Raw genomic sequence first — 14,837 nt, forward strand, 5'->3', positions numbered from 1 at the left:
GGTGCATGCCAGTTATGTTCAGCCGAGTGCTGTGGGCCTATGGATGTGCTTCTCAGAACCTTCCTGTATCTCCCTCCAAATACTCCTACCCAGTCCTGGTTTTCTTCCACCTAATTGCAGCAGGAGTTGCCCTGCAACCATCATTATGGGGTCTTTAGTGAGTATCCATTTGGAAGCATCCAACCCCATCCAAGGAAGGTACTTGGCTTAGTCCGCAGGGATGGCCAAACTTTGGCTCCCTTGATGTTTATGGACTATAATTACCATGTGCCTCTGCCAGCACTAGGCTGGCAGGGGCTCATAGTAATTGTAGTTCATGGATGTCTGGAGAGCCAGAGTTTGGTCACCTCTGGCTTAGAACTTCCCAGCCTTTTGCAGTTACTTCCTCTCCCACTCCACTCCCCACCATGCAGCCAGCTTGCTATTGGTTCCCCCTGCCAGGGCAAACATTTTGCAGCAGGGCCTGGTGACCCTTTCTTAATATCTAAAACGTATCTCCAGACTCAACTGGAAGGGTGGATGCAATATAGGCTAAATGTAGGGGGGATGGTTGTGATGGGAAGTGGACAGGAGTCGGGCATGCTAGTTGGTGGTGGTGCCCCCTCCCCCGGTAACCTTGTGCCCTGACCAATGCCACACTTCTGGTTATGCCTGTCCTGGCCTTTGGCAACCATGGATTTCAGCCACTCTCGCTGTGGAGCGGAAAGAAAAATTATCCCTTTCCCGTGTGCTGCCTGAGGCACTACAGAAATGTGGGCATTCAAGATTCTGCCCCCCCCCCTTTCTAAAGGTTTTGCATTAATAGCAGGTGTGTCCTTATCCAGAGCAAGATATACTCCTTCACTTGATGCATAATCCATGTGCAATTTATTGCCACATCAGGGTGAATGCAAATAAAGCAATTTTAAGAAATTATACCAATTTAGGGAAGACAGGCCTATCGACAGCCATTCATTATGACAGCAAAACTTTCACAGATGTTACATGTTGGGGTAAAATGCCAGGGGTTAAACCTGGGGCCTTCTGCATGCCAGGCAGATCCTCCAGCCTTGAGGCACAGTCCTAAAGGCAGACATCTTTCACCTTGGTGCGTGGTTAAGTGCGACGGTTTCTAATCTCGAGAGCTGAGTTTGATTCTCCACTTCTCCACATGCAACCAGCTGGCTGACCTTGGGCCAGTTACAGAGCTGTTCTCTCAGAACAGTTCAGAAAGAGCTCTCTCGGGCCTTACTACCTCACAGGGTACCTGTTGTAGGGAGAGGAAGGGAGGGTGATTGTAGGCTGCTTTGAACCTCCTTTGGGTAGTGAAAAGCAGGGTATAATGTCTCCTGACTTGAGAGTCAAACAGGGACTCTCTTCACCATAGTGAGATAGAGAGGAACACTGGCCTCTCCACTTTCTGATCTCACTGACCTGCAGCCTTGGGGTCTACCCCAGGAGGTGCCCCTGGCTCAGTGGGTGGTCACACCCCCCATCCCTCCCCCATGGATCTTGGGGGGAGGGGGTGCAAAGTGGGGGAGCAGCTGCTTCCCTGTGGTGTGAGAAGGGACACAAAAGACATTTGCTCTTTGGGGCCCAGGAGATTCTTCAGCCGGCCCTGGATTCTCATTTTTTTGCTTTTGTTGAAACAGTTTTGACCAAGGATGAAAAACAGAAAGGCAGGAAGTTGCCATATGCACTGTGGACCAGGACAGAACTACAATGCTGGTTCACAAGTTGCCAGTTTTTATTTCACTTAAGCAGCCTCCATGGTCTGAAGAATCTTTTTGTATTTATTTAGATCTTTATACCCCACTTCCCTCCTCCCTTCATGGGGATCCAAAACGTACAGAATCCTTGTTTTTATACTCCCAAAAATCTAATGCTGGCTTAGTCTGAGAGAGAGGGAGGGAGGGAAGGAGAGAGGGAGCATCCCAAGGTCGCCCTGAGCTTTCACAGGAGAATGGGTTGGACCCAGGCTCCTCATCCTGTACTCTGATTCTGGAGGGACAGCTGAATATTATCGTCTTTCCAGAGTTTACGATTAGAAGACAATGATGTTGGTTTTTATACCCCACTTTTCACTACCTGAAAAAGTCTCAAAGCAGCTTACAAATCCCTTCCCCTTCCTCTCCCCCCTACAGACACCCTGTGAGGCAGGTGGGGGAAGTAGAAATACATAACAGATAAGCACTCAGTTCCGTTCGAAGCAGGCATGAGCCCCACCAAGGGCAGTGGCATTTGTTCCCCAAATCAGGATTGTAAAATTTCTTTTCGACTCGTTTGGTCGACTCTCAAGGCAAATTGCTGGGCTATCATCCGCATTGGGGTACCTCTAAAGAGCCGTCCTCGGTAACGATCTCTATGGCGTCGACTCCTGCAGCTGATGCCCAGAATTACACTTGGCCCGTGGTCGCTTCAACTTCGTTCGAGTTTCCGAAGCCCAGAATGAAGGCGGAATTAAACTTGGCTGGCCGGTGCCCCCTGGACTTTGTTAGTCGGTCGGTTTGGGTACGTTGTGGGACGGGGGCATCTCCCCTGCCTCCACCCCCCCCCCCCCGCGATCCATTGGGATCCTGCGCCTGAATCTGTAGCTGTGCAATGAAAAGCAGCGAGGGAGGGAGGGAGAGAGAGAGAGGGTGCCCCCCCTAGACCCCTTCCGCGCAGCCCCCTTCTCTAACTCTCCCTGCAGAATTTATGGCAGGCGTCAAAGCCCTCGTCGGGAGGAAATATCGTCCGCTCGGAGAGCCCCGTGGAGCCGGCGAGGGTGTCGCCGCGGGGTTGAAATTGACCGAGGGGGAGGGAAGGAGGGAGGGCGATGATGTCAACACTCTCTGCCCCTCGCCCGCCCCGGCTGGCCAGAGGGACCCGTCCCGTCCCCGTCTCCCCCCGTCCTCGGCGGCACCGCTTATAAAGACGCGCCCGTCGGGGCGATGGCCGTGGGACGCCAACCTCAGCTCGCCCGAGCGGGAAACTCCCCGGAGCCGCGTCTTGCCTGCCTGCCTGCCTGCCCTCCTGCCTGCCTGCCTACCTCTGTCCGCAGAGAGAGCCCGCCTGCCTGCCCGTCCGCCCTCCTGCCCGTCGACGCCCCGAGGTTCGCTTGCCGGGCTGGGCGTCTGGAGCTGCGCGGCCGCGATGTGGGCCCTGGTGGCCGGGCTCTGGCTGGGCTCCTTCCGGGCGGCGGCGGGCCTGCAGGGCTCCCCGTGCGAGCCGGTGCGCATCCCCATGTGCCGCCACATGCCCTGGAACGCCACGCGCATGCCCAACCACCTGCACCACAGCACCCAGGAGAACGCCGTGCTGGCCATCGAGCAGTACCAGGAGCTGGTGGAGGCCGCCTGCAGCCCGGTGCTCGCCTTCTTCCTCTGCGCCATGTACGCGCCCATCTGCGCCGTCGAGTTCCTCCACGACCCCATCCGGCCCTGCAAGTCGCTCTGCCAGCGCGCCCGCGACGGCTGCGAGCCCCTCATGCGCCGCTACAACCACAGCTGGCCCGACGCCCTGGCCTGCCACGACCTGCCCGTCTACGACCGAGGGGTCTGCATCGCCCCCGAGGCCATCGTCACCGACCTGCCCGAAGGTGAGCCGCGGCCAGTCCCAAGCAACGCACCTTAGACGCACTAGTGATAAGAATAAGAGCCGGTTTGGTGTAGTGGTTAGGAGTGCAGACTTCTAATCTGGCGAGGTGGGTTCGATTCTGCACTCCCCCACATGCAGCCAGCTGGGTGACCTTGGGCTCCCCACAGTGCTGATAAAGCTGTTCTGACCCAGCAGGAATATCAGGGCTCTCTCAGCCTCACCTGTCTATTAGGTGTCTGTTGTGGGGAGAGGAAGGGGAAGGCAATTGGAAGCCGCTTTGAGACTCCTTCGGGTAGAGAAAAGCAACAACTAAGAACCAACTCTAATAATAATAATAATAATAATAATAATAATAATAATACACCTGGAAACATGTCTCACGAATATCGTTGGAACTTTCTTTCTAAGGTACCAGCTTTTCCTCCCAGACATCTCTACTTTGAAGTAGGCTAGGAAAGGGGTCCCTCCCTATTTTGCCCCCATTATCCTCCCCTGATTCCTTTTTCCTTTCTGGGCCTCTTTTCTCCCCCAAAAGCGGTCCCCTACTGTTCTGCTCCCTTTTGTCTTCACAACAACCCTTGGAGGTGGGCGCATGTGTGACCAGTCCAAGGTGACCCTGCCAGCTACCGTGGCCGAGGGGAGCTCTGCCCCTGAGTCTCCTATTCCGACATTTGATGCGCTCCACCACACTGGCTCTGTGTTGCTGTTGCAGTTTGAGAAGTTCAGTGGGTGCAGGTGGTGGCCTGGGGATGAATGGAGTTGGTCTCTTCTTTTGAAATGTGTAGAGGTGTGTGGGTTTCATTCTGCCTTTGCCAGGGTCTTCATAATGTTGCTTTTAATGGATTCATCTTGATTTCCCAAACGCTTGCATTTTCACATAGCCATTTTGCATCCTGGATGACAGCTTGGCACATGCCAGGAAAAGTGGTGTATAAATAGATGGACCCTGTGAGGGTGCCTGTCTCCTCCCGGTCCCCCAGGCTGTGATCCTATGCATGGGTTGACTCAGGAGTCAATCTGATGGGGCTCCATAGCATTTGCTGCTGAGTATTGGGGTCAGTTGAGTTTCGGGGGGGGGGGGAGGGGATGCTCCATTCTCCGAGGTCCCTTCCTGGCTGAATCCTTCCTGTCTTTTTGTCTCCCCTGGTCCAGAGGACGTGAAGTGGATTGACTTATCTGACGACGTGATGGTCCAGGAGAGACCCCCGCCCGCCGAGTGCAAGCAGCTCAGCCCAGGTAAGTCTCTTTTCCCCCTCCGCTCTGCAAGGCTCCTGGCACTGAAAGAAGAAGAAGTGTATTCGGTTACATTTGCCCCATCACTTGTCATTCTCTCTCCCCCCCCCCCCCCAAAAAAGGTCGCTGCAAATGCAGGAAGATCAAGCCGACGCTGGCCACGTACCTCACCAAAAACTACAGCTATGGTAAGTTCATTCAAAACAACAACACAAAGTGCTGCATTTTAGCCAAGGACTTGTACTCAACCCCCTTCCTTTTAATTACTACCTCATTTCTGCACCCTTCCGCCCCCCCCTGTGGTGGACTGCATTTCTTTTCACCAGTAGGAAATCTGACAGGTTGATTAACCAACCGATATCTTGAGGGGAAAGGGTTAAAAGAATCCACTGCTTCTCTCTCTGTCTCTCTGTCTCTGTCTTTCTCTCTCTCTCTCTCTTGGTGTAGTGGTTAGGAGTGTGGACTTCTAATCTGGTGAGCCGGGTTTGAATCTGCGCTCCCTCACATGCAACCAGCTGGTTGACCTTGGGCTCGCCACAGCACTGAGAAAACTGCTCTGACCGAGCAATAATATCAGGGCTTTCTCAGCCTCACCTGCCTCACAAGGTGTCTGTTGTGCAGAGAGGAAAGGGAAGGCAAGTGTAAACCACTTTGAGATTCCTTTGGGTAGAGAAAAGCAGCATATAAGAAGAACCAACTCTTCTTCTTCTTCTTCTTCTTCTTCTTCTCCTCCTTCTTCTTCTCCTTCTTCTTCTCCTTCTTCTTCTTCTAGCTTCCTTGTACTTTCTTCCACAATCTAACTAGCAAAAAATCACATAGAAAATCACATCTAGACACCAGATACCAACATCAGTATAGCACTCTCCCCTCCCCCCACCCCCCACTGGAGAAAGGACGGTAGCTCCTGGAGTTTTAACAAAAAAAAAAATTAATTTAACAATTTAAATGGTTAAGAACTTAAATGTCAATGTGATCGAAAGATAGATAGATAGATAAATAAATAAATAAATAAATAAATAAATAAATAAATAATAAGCCGTTGATCTTTAGGAGACTGAAATTCTTGGGGAGATCAAATACGAGCAGTCATTCAGGTAATTTTTTTAAGGCACCATCAGCAGGCATCTAGTTCATGGTCTAATTATGATGGTTCTCAAATCATTCTGTTTGGGAGCAATGAAAGACCACTGTGTGTCTCAAATAACAGTGTCCCCGATTTTACATCTAACAGAAAAGCTGTTTGGATATGACTTGGAAAAGAGTGAGATGGGAATCCCATGGAAATCCATGTGTTTTTAAGGTGCTTCAGTGAAAAATGAGGGCTCTGATCCCATGCATGGGATGTCTTCTTGCACTCAGTGGTGTCACTTCTGAAACATGCATAGCTTTTTAAAGCTGTGAATGAGGTAAACTTTTGTGCTAAATATACATATAAATATCGGCCAGCTTCTTTTTTCTCAACCATTTAACATTTTTTATTAGTAGTAATAGTAGCAACGACACTTAATTATTAGGAATAGCAGTAATAATTACTAATTATTTATACAGCCTCTAGAAAGCATCTCCATTGAATGACAGGGAGCCAAATTGCTGCCCCTCGTGTTTAGAATATCTGAGGAGGTACCCAGAAAGGGCAGGGAGAGAATGGGCAGGGGCCATTATATTTTGCAACCCCTTCAATCAAGAGTTTTATTATTGGCTAACAGGACTGGATTTCCAGCTCTTTCCTCCCTAAAGCAGCTAGGGATGCCAATCCCCAGGTGGGATCTGGGGATCCCCTGGAAATAGGGTTCATCTGCAGACGAAATAGATCGGTTCCCCTGGAGAAAATGGTTGCTTTGTAGGGTGGACCCCATAGCATTATATTCCACTGATGTCCCTCCCTGCCCCATATCCCACTCACTCCCAGCTTCATCCCCAAAGTCTCCAGGTATCTCCCAACCTGCAGCCAGCAACCCAGAAGCAGCTGATGGCCAATAAAAATGGGATCCAATAAATCGCCAGTACCCTGATCCATCTAAGAGATTCCTGCATAGATGACTTATTGGATCAGGATGAAATGGCAGGCATATATTTGACATGTATCTGTGCATCGGAATATACGTCCAAAAGCAGATGTTGGTATATCCAGATGGTGTCACTTTCGGTAGGATGTTCCTCTGAATGCAGTGATCCATCCCCCTGGGGATAGCTTCAAATCCATGATTGAATTAACAGCAGCTAGGGGGATGAGCTGTAACATGAGCAATAGGAAATATGGACTACCAAGCTCCCCCCCACCCCAATCCCTCCAAAGTTTTGAAAGAAGAAACAAATTTTAACACCCTTACAAGGACCAAGGACATGAATTGGTGTCCTTCAGGAAGGGATTCCAGAAAGCAATATCCACTGGAGAGAAAGCTTTTCTTCTGGCAATTGAGGGTTGAAGGCTGCTAACATCTGAGAGAAACAGGCCCACTCACTCACTGGCCTCCACTCCTTCTGATGGAAGGGTCTTTTTTTGCATACCAACGGCCCCCCTAGATGTGTTCCCTCAACAAGTCCCATAATTCAAGACGACGTATTCCTTAGAGCTATCATCCTCATCACTGAGCCTAGTGGTCCCATGGTGCAGTCAATTTCCTGGCATCCACTTCCTTCTTTACTAAAGAAAAGAGCCCATCATAGCTTCCCTCCATCTCAGTGGAGCAAGAGGCCAGAAAAACCCAGGAGTCATGAACCTTGAGTCTGCAGGGAAACTGCCTCCATGGAAAGAACCCCACACCATTTTTGGATTGGGCCCACCCCCCGCGGCAGCCTTTCTGCAGGAATGCCCATTACATGTTTTCCTGATTCCAAAATGCTTCCAAGCTCAACATGGTTGCGGACTCTTTGCTCTAGAAAGTGAGCCATGCAATTGGGTGCTTCTGGGACTTCCTTCTGAGCTAATGCACAGTCCGTATTCAGGCCTGTGGTTGCATTGTGTATTGCAGTTCTTCGTGCAAAAGCCAAGAGTCTGGAGAGAGGCAGCTGTAATGAAATCATCACCACTGTCGAAGTGATCGATGTGCTCAAATCCTCAACGCCAATTCCCCGTTCTCAAGTCCCCCTGTACGCTAATTCATCCTGCCGGTGTCCTCCCCTTGCACCCAATCAGGATGTCCTCATTATGTGTTATGAGTGGCGCTCGAGGTAAGCAGCGATGCCATAGCAAGAAATTGCATTTGGGTTCCAAGGGTTTTGTTTTTTTTGATGGGGCAAATGTGATAAGTAAATTCCTGTGCATATGTCAGCCTTTCTCAACTATTTTACCATTGAGAAACCCCTGAAACATTCTGCAGGCTCCAAGAAACCCTAGAAGTGGTGCAATTGTGCAGAATATGGTTGGGAAGCAGAGTTGTGTACATGCCTTCCTGAGCCCCTTTCCTTCCCACCCCCTCCAGGCCCAGCATTGGCCCTTTTGGGAGGGGCAGGTGGGTCGACATGACCATATAAGGTCATATCACCTGATAAACGTTTAACCAATTTAAATATCTATATTAAAAATGATAATTAACTCCCACCCATTTGGGAAACCCTTCCTGGGCTGTCAAGAAGCCCCACTTTTTGACGAAACCCTGGTTGAGAAAGCCTGGCAGACATGGTCAACTGAAATTACTTGGGAGCTTCAGTCAGTGCTGAAATTTGTTATCAGGGAATTCCATGCACGGAATGCAGGGCCTAACTGTTTTTGGGTCCATGGCTCAAGGTGCTGATGCCCACCTTTATAGGGGACCCATGGCCCACATACTCAAAGGACTGTCTCTCCCTGCATGTCCCCTTGTGGCAGGTTCGTTCTTCCTAGCCACATTCACAATCAGTAGTACCTATTTTGTTTCCAACATGATCTGCAAGGGTCCAGAACAGGGTTTTTTTTTCCCCCAATGGCTATCCTGTGCTTGGGAAACAGCTACCCCAAAGAGGTCAGGGACGTGTCTATTCTTCTGGCCTTCTGGAGAGTCTGTATAGCAGAACTATTGTCAGGGCCTTTCAGACCAGTCTGCATCTGCACAAAGTAGGATTCTCTTGCTATTTGAGTGCTGGCCCGTTAAAGTAGTTCTAATGCGTTCTGTATTTATTGTGTTGTTGGCTCCAACTCTTAAGTGTGCATTCTTTTATTGCATTTCATATTCTTGCTATTCATCTTGGGGGCTGAGTTGCATGAGAGAAAGGCAGGGCCTATAACTGTTTTCGAGAAAAGTACAGTGGGTCAGCTCCATGCCTCCACGGCCCATTGGGGTGTCTGACTTGTGCCAGTGGAGAATTTTGTAAGATGGCAAAGCTAACAAGCTTGTTAAATAGAAGACCTTCTGAAGAAGTTCAGACCCCAGGCCATTCTTGAAGCTCACTGGCTGACTTTGGCTCAGTTGTGAGCTCACAGCCTATCCTACCAGGAAGAGTGTTTCATAGAATCATAAAGGGACCTCCTGGGTCATTTAGTCCAACCCCCTGCACTATGCAGGACACTCACATCCCTATCGCTCATCCACTGTAACCTGCCACCCCCTTGAGTCTTCACAGAATCAGCATCTCCGTCAGATGGCTACCCAGCCTCTGTTTAAAATTTCCAAAGATGGAGAACCCACCACCTCCCGAGGAAGCCTGTTCCACTGAGAAAACACTCTAACTGTCAGGAACTTCTTCCTGATGTTTTGTTTAGCTTTTTGGAAGGAAAAGAGTTGGTGAAATGGGTGGGGGTGAGAGAGCTCTGAGAGAAACTGCTCTGTGAGGTCAGCTCTGTCAGAACAGTGACTAGTTCAAGGTCACCCAGCTGGCTGCATGTGGAGGAGGGGGGAATCGAACCCAGCTCTCTGGATTAGAGGCAGGCACTCTTAAGAACCAACCGCGTAGGAACAGGGAGAGTTTAGAAAGAGTTCCATAATGTTAATATGGAACAAATTTGCCAGCGCTCCTTCTAAAGGTCATTGAGGTTTTAGTTCTATTATACGCTTTGACAAAAGATTTGGAGCAGTCAGCAAAAGCCACATATTGTCTTTCCCGGTATGTAAACAGGGCTCGAGAAACAGTGGCTTTTAAAAATGTCAGGCGGAACGGTCACTCACTTGGAAGAGGGCTGGAGGAAACTCCACATTCTTGTTCAGGATTGCATTGAGGGGACGAGAGGGATTTGCAAGCAACGTCCTACTCAGCCAGGGATTAGCAGGGGTGGTCAAACTGCGGCCCTCCAGATGTCCATGGACTACAATTCCCATGAGCCCATGGCTCATGGGAATTGTAGTCCATGGACATCTGGAGGGCCGCAGTTTGACTACCCCTGCTTATACCGACAATAACAAGACCATCAAAATTAAATTCAAGGTGCAGGCTTTTGTGGCATGCACACTTCATGAGATACAGTATACCACACATAATAGCTTGCCCCATGAGCAGGGGATCATGGGAATTGTAGTCCATGGACATCTGGAGGGCCGCAGTTTGATTATCCCTGGATTAAGTCTTGTGGTAGATTTGGACCATAGCGGCAAATGCTTAGTAAGAGTCTGGTTGTGAACGTGTGCAACATAATGTGCTTCCACCATGGCTGCAGTGACACAACGTGCAGGGATGTCCTGGATTGGCCTCCCTGCTGCCCATTCCCATATCCCGCATTCTCTGCTCCTTCCCCTTTCTCCATCAGGCCTGTGTGAAAGCATCGGTGCAAGAACAGGCCTGCCAGAACCCACCGTGACCTAGGGGTTCCCGGTGGAATTGGGATAGCGGGGGAAGGGGACTTGTGGGCGTGGCCTTGGAGCTCCACAGTGTGCTCACATGACAAAAAAAAATAATGTCAGCATGTCAGAGGCATCGGTGGTGATGCTCTGGCTTTTGAGGAAAATGATAAAGTTTCCCCCAAACCGGAACAGGAGCTGTCCCTTGCACCCACTACCCCCACCCACAACTTGTTGAGCTGTTCTTAGCATGCAGCACCCAGTTCTGCAAGTTTCAAAGGGGGGGGGGCGCAGGTGCACTGGCAGCGGGTGGTGTCTGTGGGCTGCAGAGACACAAACAGAGACCCTGAAAGGTTGGGGTGGGGAAATTGGGGGGCTTCCCCCCACACATGTTCTTGAACCCATGAAGCATGGGGAGGAGTTCCGAAGTGGGGGGGATCCCCAGGCCCCAACAGAGGACTGGCATCCCTATCATGACCCGAAACCTCCCTTTCCCCTCCCGTTCCTTATCAAGCTGCACGGGAACACAGTTTAGCAGGAAGGATAAGGGGGGTGTGTATGGGGGGAGGGGTGTCTGTTTAAAAGACTAAAGGAGCAGTGGTGGAGTTGCCAAGCTCCAGGTGGTAGCTGGAGTTCTCCTGGGATTGCCACTGATCTCCAGGTGACAGGTCAGTTCCCCCAGAAGAAAACACCTGCTTTGGAAGGTAGACTCGATGACATAATCCACTGAGGTTGCTCTCCTCCCCAAAGCTCACCTTCTCTGCCCTCCCCAATCTCCAGGAATTTCCCAACCCCAATCGGGCAACCCTAGGTGGTGTTGAGGTGCCCCATGCCCCCAGAATACCTGGCCTTCTACACCGACACCTAAGTGCTAAACGACAGTGGTCCTCTTCTAGTGGAACATCTGTGCATTGGAAATGACTTGTATCGCCTTTCATTTCCTTGATTGAAATTTCAGGTTGATGCTTCTGGATGGGTGCTCGGTTGAAAAGTGGAAGGACCCCTTAAGCAAAAGATTTAAGGTAAGAATATACACAACTTGGTGTAGTGGTTAGGAGTGCGAGCTGGGTTTGAATCTCACTCCCCCACATGCAACCAGTTGGGTGACCTTGGGCTTGCCACAGCCCTGATAAAGCTGTTCTAACCGAGCAGTGATATCAGGGCTCTCCCAACCTCACCTCCCTCACAGGGTGTCTGTTGTGGGGAGAGGAAAGGGAAGCCACTTTGAGACTCCTTCAGGTAGAGAAAAGTGGCATCTAAGAACCAACTCTTCTTCTTCTTCTTCTTCATCATATACAGAGTTACATGGTGGAAGGGTGGGGTGAGGCTCATTTTCAGCGCTTTCCCTCCTGCTAAATATTGCCGTTTCGATCCCCTTTTGCTCCATGTTGATGGCACCAGGGCCTCCTGTGCCCATCTGGGAGCCACGTCCTCCCCATGCTGCCTCCTCATAGCTGTCAGCCGAACTATATGGGCAGAGGGAATCGCCGTTTTTCCCTACCCGAAGATGCCGCTTTTCCCTACCCGAAGGAGACTCAAAGCGGCTTAGAGTCGCCTTCCTTTCCCTAGACCCACAACAGACACCCTGTGAGGTGGGTGAGGCTGAGAGAGCCCTGATATCACTGCTCGGTCAGAACAGCTTTATCAGTGCTGTGGTGAGCCCAAGGTCACCCAGCTGGCTGTATGTGGGGAAGTGCAGAATCGAACCCAGCTTGCCAGATTAGAAGTCCACACTCCTAACCACTACAACCAAACTGGCTCCCTATGCACCTTCCCCAGCTGAATGTATGGATTCTTGGTCTGTATTAAAGAATCCCCCTCTTCACTAATATGTATGAATTTTTCCCCTGATTATTTTTCTTAGAGGTGGGAGCAGCGACTCCAAGAACTCAAGCTGCGGGCAGCACAGAACAAAACCCCAAATGCCAGAAACTTTGGTCGCGGCGGACCACCAAAGCAAAACCCAAAGAACCCTAACCCAGTTCTTGGTGGTCCCAAGAAGACCAGTCCACCGAGGCGGGACCAGAAAGAAGTCCATTCCAGAAAAATATGAATTCCAGATTTTCCCCAGGAAAAGATCTGCTTGCATGACAAAGGTCTCATCTGGCCGGGGTGGCAGATCTCTGAACGCATCAACCTCCACAGCAGAGTTCCAGGTAGCCATTACTGGTTACGGTTTACTTTCCCCCCTTCAAGCCACAGAAATAGGTTTTGCAGCAACATCTGGCTGGTTGATGAAAGCCCACTGATGAAAGCCCACTAAGGCATGTGTTCAGATTAGCCGATTATAGATCCCTGATAAACATCTGGAAGTGCTAATCTGCTATTCAGCTAAAAGGTTGGCAGGAACTGCTGAATGTTCTAACAAAGGAGAGACAGAATCTATCCAGTGGCTTAATTAAGTATAAGAAGATAAAAATGTTCTAAGGCAGTGGTTCTCAACCTTCCTAATGCATTTAATACATTTCTTCATATTGTGGTGAACCCAACCATAAAATTATGCAAGGGTTCTTTCACAGAAATTAAACCGAAACTGACCAATGGCGTGAAGATCCATTGTTCATCATGATTGTATATAAATTGTTTTTTCCCCCTGGGGTTTCGCAGTTCAGCTCTCTTGTCCCACCATGCCGATCGCGCTCTTTTCGTCTGCTCCAGAAAGATGAACATTCTATCTTATTCTACCCTGCAAGGCTGTTGTGTGGTGCCTGCAGAAGGAGTAGCAACAGTGGTGGCGCCCCCTGCCCAACTGCTCATCCTGCCGTGACCCCTGTGAAAGGGTCATTCAACTCCGAAACGGGTCCTGACCCCTAGGTTGAGAACCACTGTACTAAGGCCAGCTTTACAGATGCATTTCAGATGTGCCAGGCATCCAATGTTTCCCTCTCTGTGATTAGCCTCACTGGGCAGAGAGAGCAGGCATCCCATCGCATTGGTTTATCTCTTTCTCTAGTGTTGTTCTGTGGAAGTACGGTGAGCGTGGGATTTCTTCACACACCCCTGCTAAGGGCAGGTGCGTGGATGTGTGCTGGACTGGTGGCTGACTTGACAAGGGGTCCTTAAGAGCAGTGGTCCCCAACCTTTTTATCACTGGGGACCGGTCAACGCTTGATAATTTTACTGAGGCCCGGGAGGGAAGTCTTTTGCTGAGGGATGTCACTGCTGCCTGAGCCCCTCCTCCGCTTGCTTTCTCACCGGTGCCCCTGATTTCCCGCTGCCCACTGGGGGAACGCTGCCAGTAGCAGCTGCGCAGTGCCACGCCGAGGGGGAGCCCCAGCCATGGCGGCTGCCGGAGACCAGCAAAGGTTAGCTGGTGGCAAATTGGCAGGGCAGCCCCCGAGGCAGCAGCTGGGGAGGAGGAGCCACGGCCTGGTACTGACTGATCGACGGACCAGTACCAGTCCCCGGACCGGGGGTTGGGGACCACTGCTTAAGAGCACAGTTGCTGATCCGTGTGTGTTTGTGTAGTAAAAATATCCCCGATTCCTTCCATGTCATCTACTTCAGGCCACCTTTTTGTCGTCGGCGTTAATTGTTGGATGTAAAATTTTTATTAAAAACAGTACTTTTAAAAGACAATTATACTTTGGAATTACTGCTTGAAGCTTTCTTATGAACGGAAGTGCTTTTTGGACTCAGAAATGAAATTCTTCTGAGACTTTTGACTGGAAGCAGGGTTAAACAGTATATCCTTTGCGCAATTGGGAAATGCTGTGAAAAGACAGGAGGCAGGTGTCTTTCCATGCCCACTTTAGAGCATCGGAGATGCTACATGATTGACCAACAAGCATGGCCCGTGGTGTGCATTGACCAGGGGTGGCCAAACTGCAGCTCTCCACTTTTCCATAGACTACAATTCCAATGAGCCCCCATGTGCTGGGGTCAAAAGGATGATCTAAACAGTTGGCCAAACATTCAGTCCCTATGTGAGGGTGTGAACAAAACTGCAGAGTGCTTTGAGCATAATTCATTAGAATCAACATGGTCTAGGTCAGCCTTTTTCGACCTTTGGACCATGGAGGAGCCCCTGAAATAATGTTTCAGGCTTCGAGGAGCCTCGGAAGTGACATCAGCTGGCCCCGCCCTCCTGCCACACCCCCATTAGTTTCATGACACCAGAAGTGATGACACCACCTGTGTTAACAGGCATTCTTGGAGAGGACTGGGGGGGGGGGCAGAATACGATTTAAGACGGGAGTAGGCATGCAGGCTCCACCTCCTCCCAGGCATAGAATCCACAAGAGAACTCACATTCAGGAGGAGGGAGGGGGAGTAAGGGAATCAGTCATTTCCCGACCTTCTGGCCAAGTCCATTAAGACAGGAGGGGAAATGTCAGAGTCCCTCCAGACCTCCCACAG

At 50.3% G+C, this 14,837-nt stretch overlaps 1 protein-coding gene across 1 annotated transcript; it reads left to right on the plus strand.

Annotated features, from left to right (window-relative positions):
- Positions 1–2,343: 2,343 nt before the first annotated feature.
- SFRP4 (secreted frizzled related protein 4) lies at positions 2,344–12,957 on the plus strand. Its single transcript, XM_077302639.1, has 7 exons — positions 2,344–2,476; positions 2,672–3,559; positions 4,711–4,794; positions 4,914–4,979; positions 7,764–7,962; positions 11,437–11,500; positions 12,343–12,957. The coding sequence occupies exons 1-7, from the start codon at positions 2,344–2,346 to the stop codon at positions 12,529–12,531; spliced, it is 1,623 nt and encodes a 540-aa protein (XP_077158754.1). The 3' UTR covers positions 12,532–12,957.
- The last annotated feature ends 1,880 nt before the right edge of the window (positions 12,958–14,837 follow it).

The sequence above is a fragment of the Paroedura picta genome, chromosome 11 (assembly GCF_049243985.1).
Source record: "Paroedura picta isolate Pp20150507F chromosome 11, Ppicta_v3.0, whole genome shotgun sequence".
In the NCBI taxonomy this organism is placed as follows: domain Eukaryota; kingdom Metazoa; phylum Chordata; class Lepidosauria; order Squamata; family Gekkonidae; genus Paroedura; species Paroedura picta.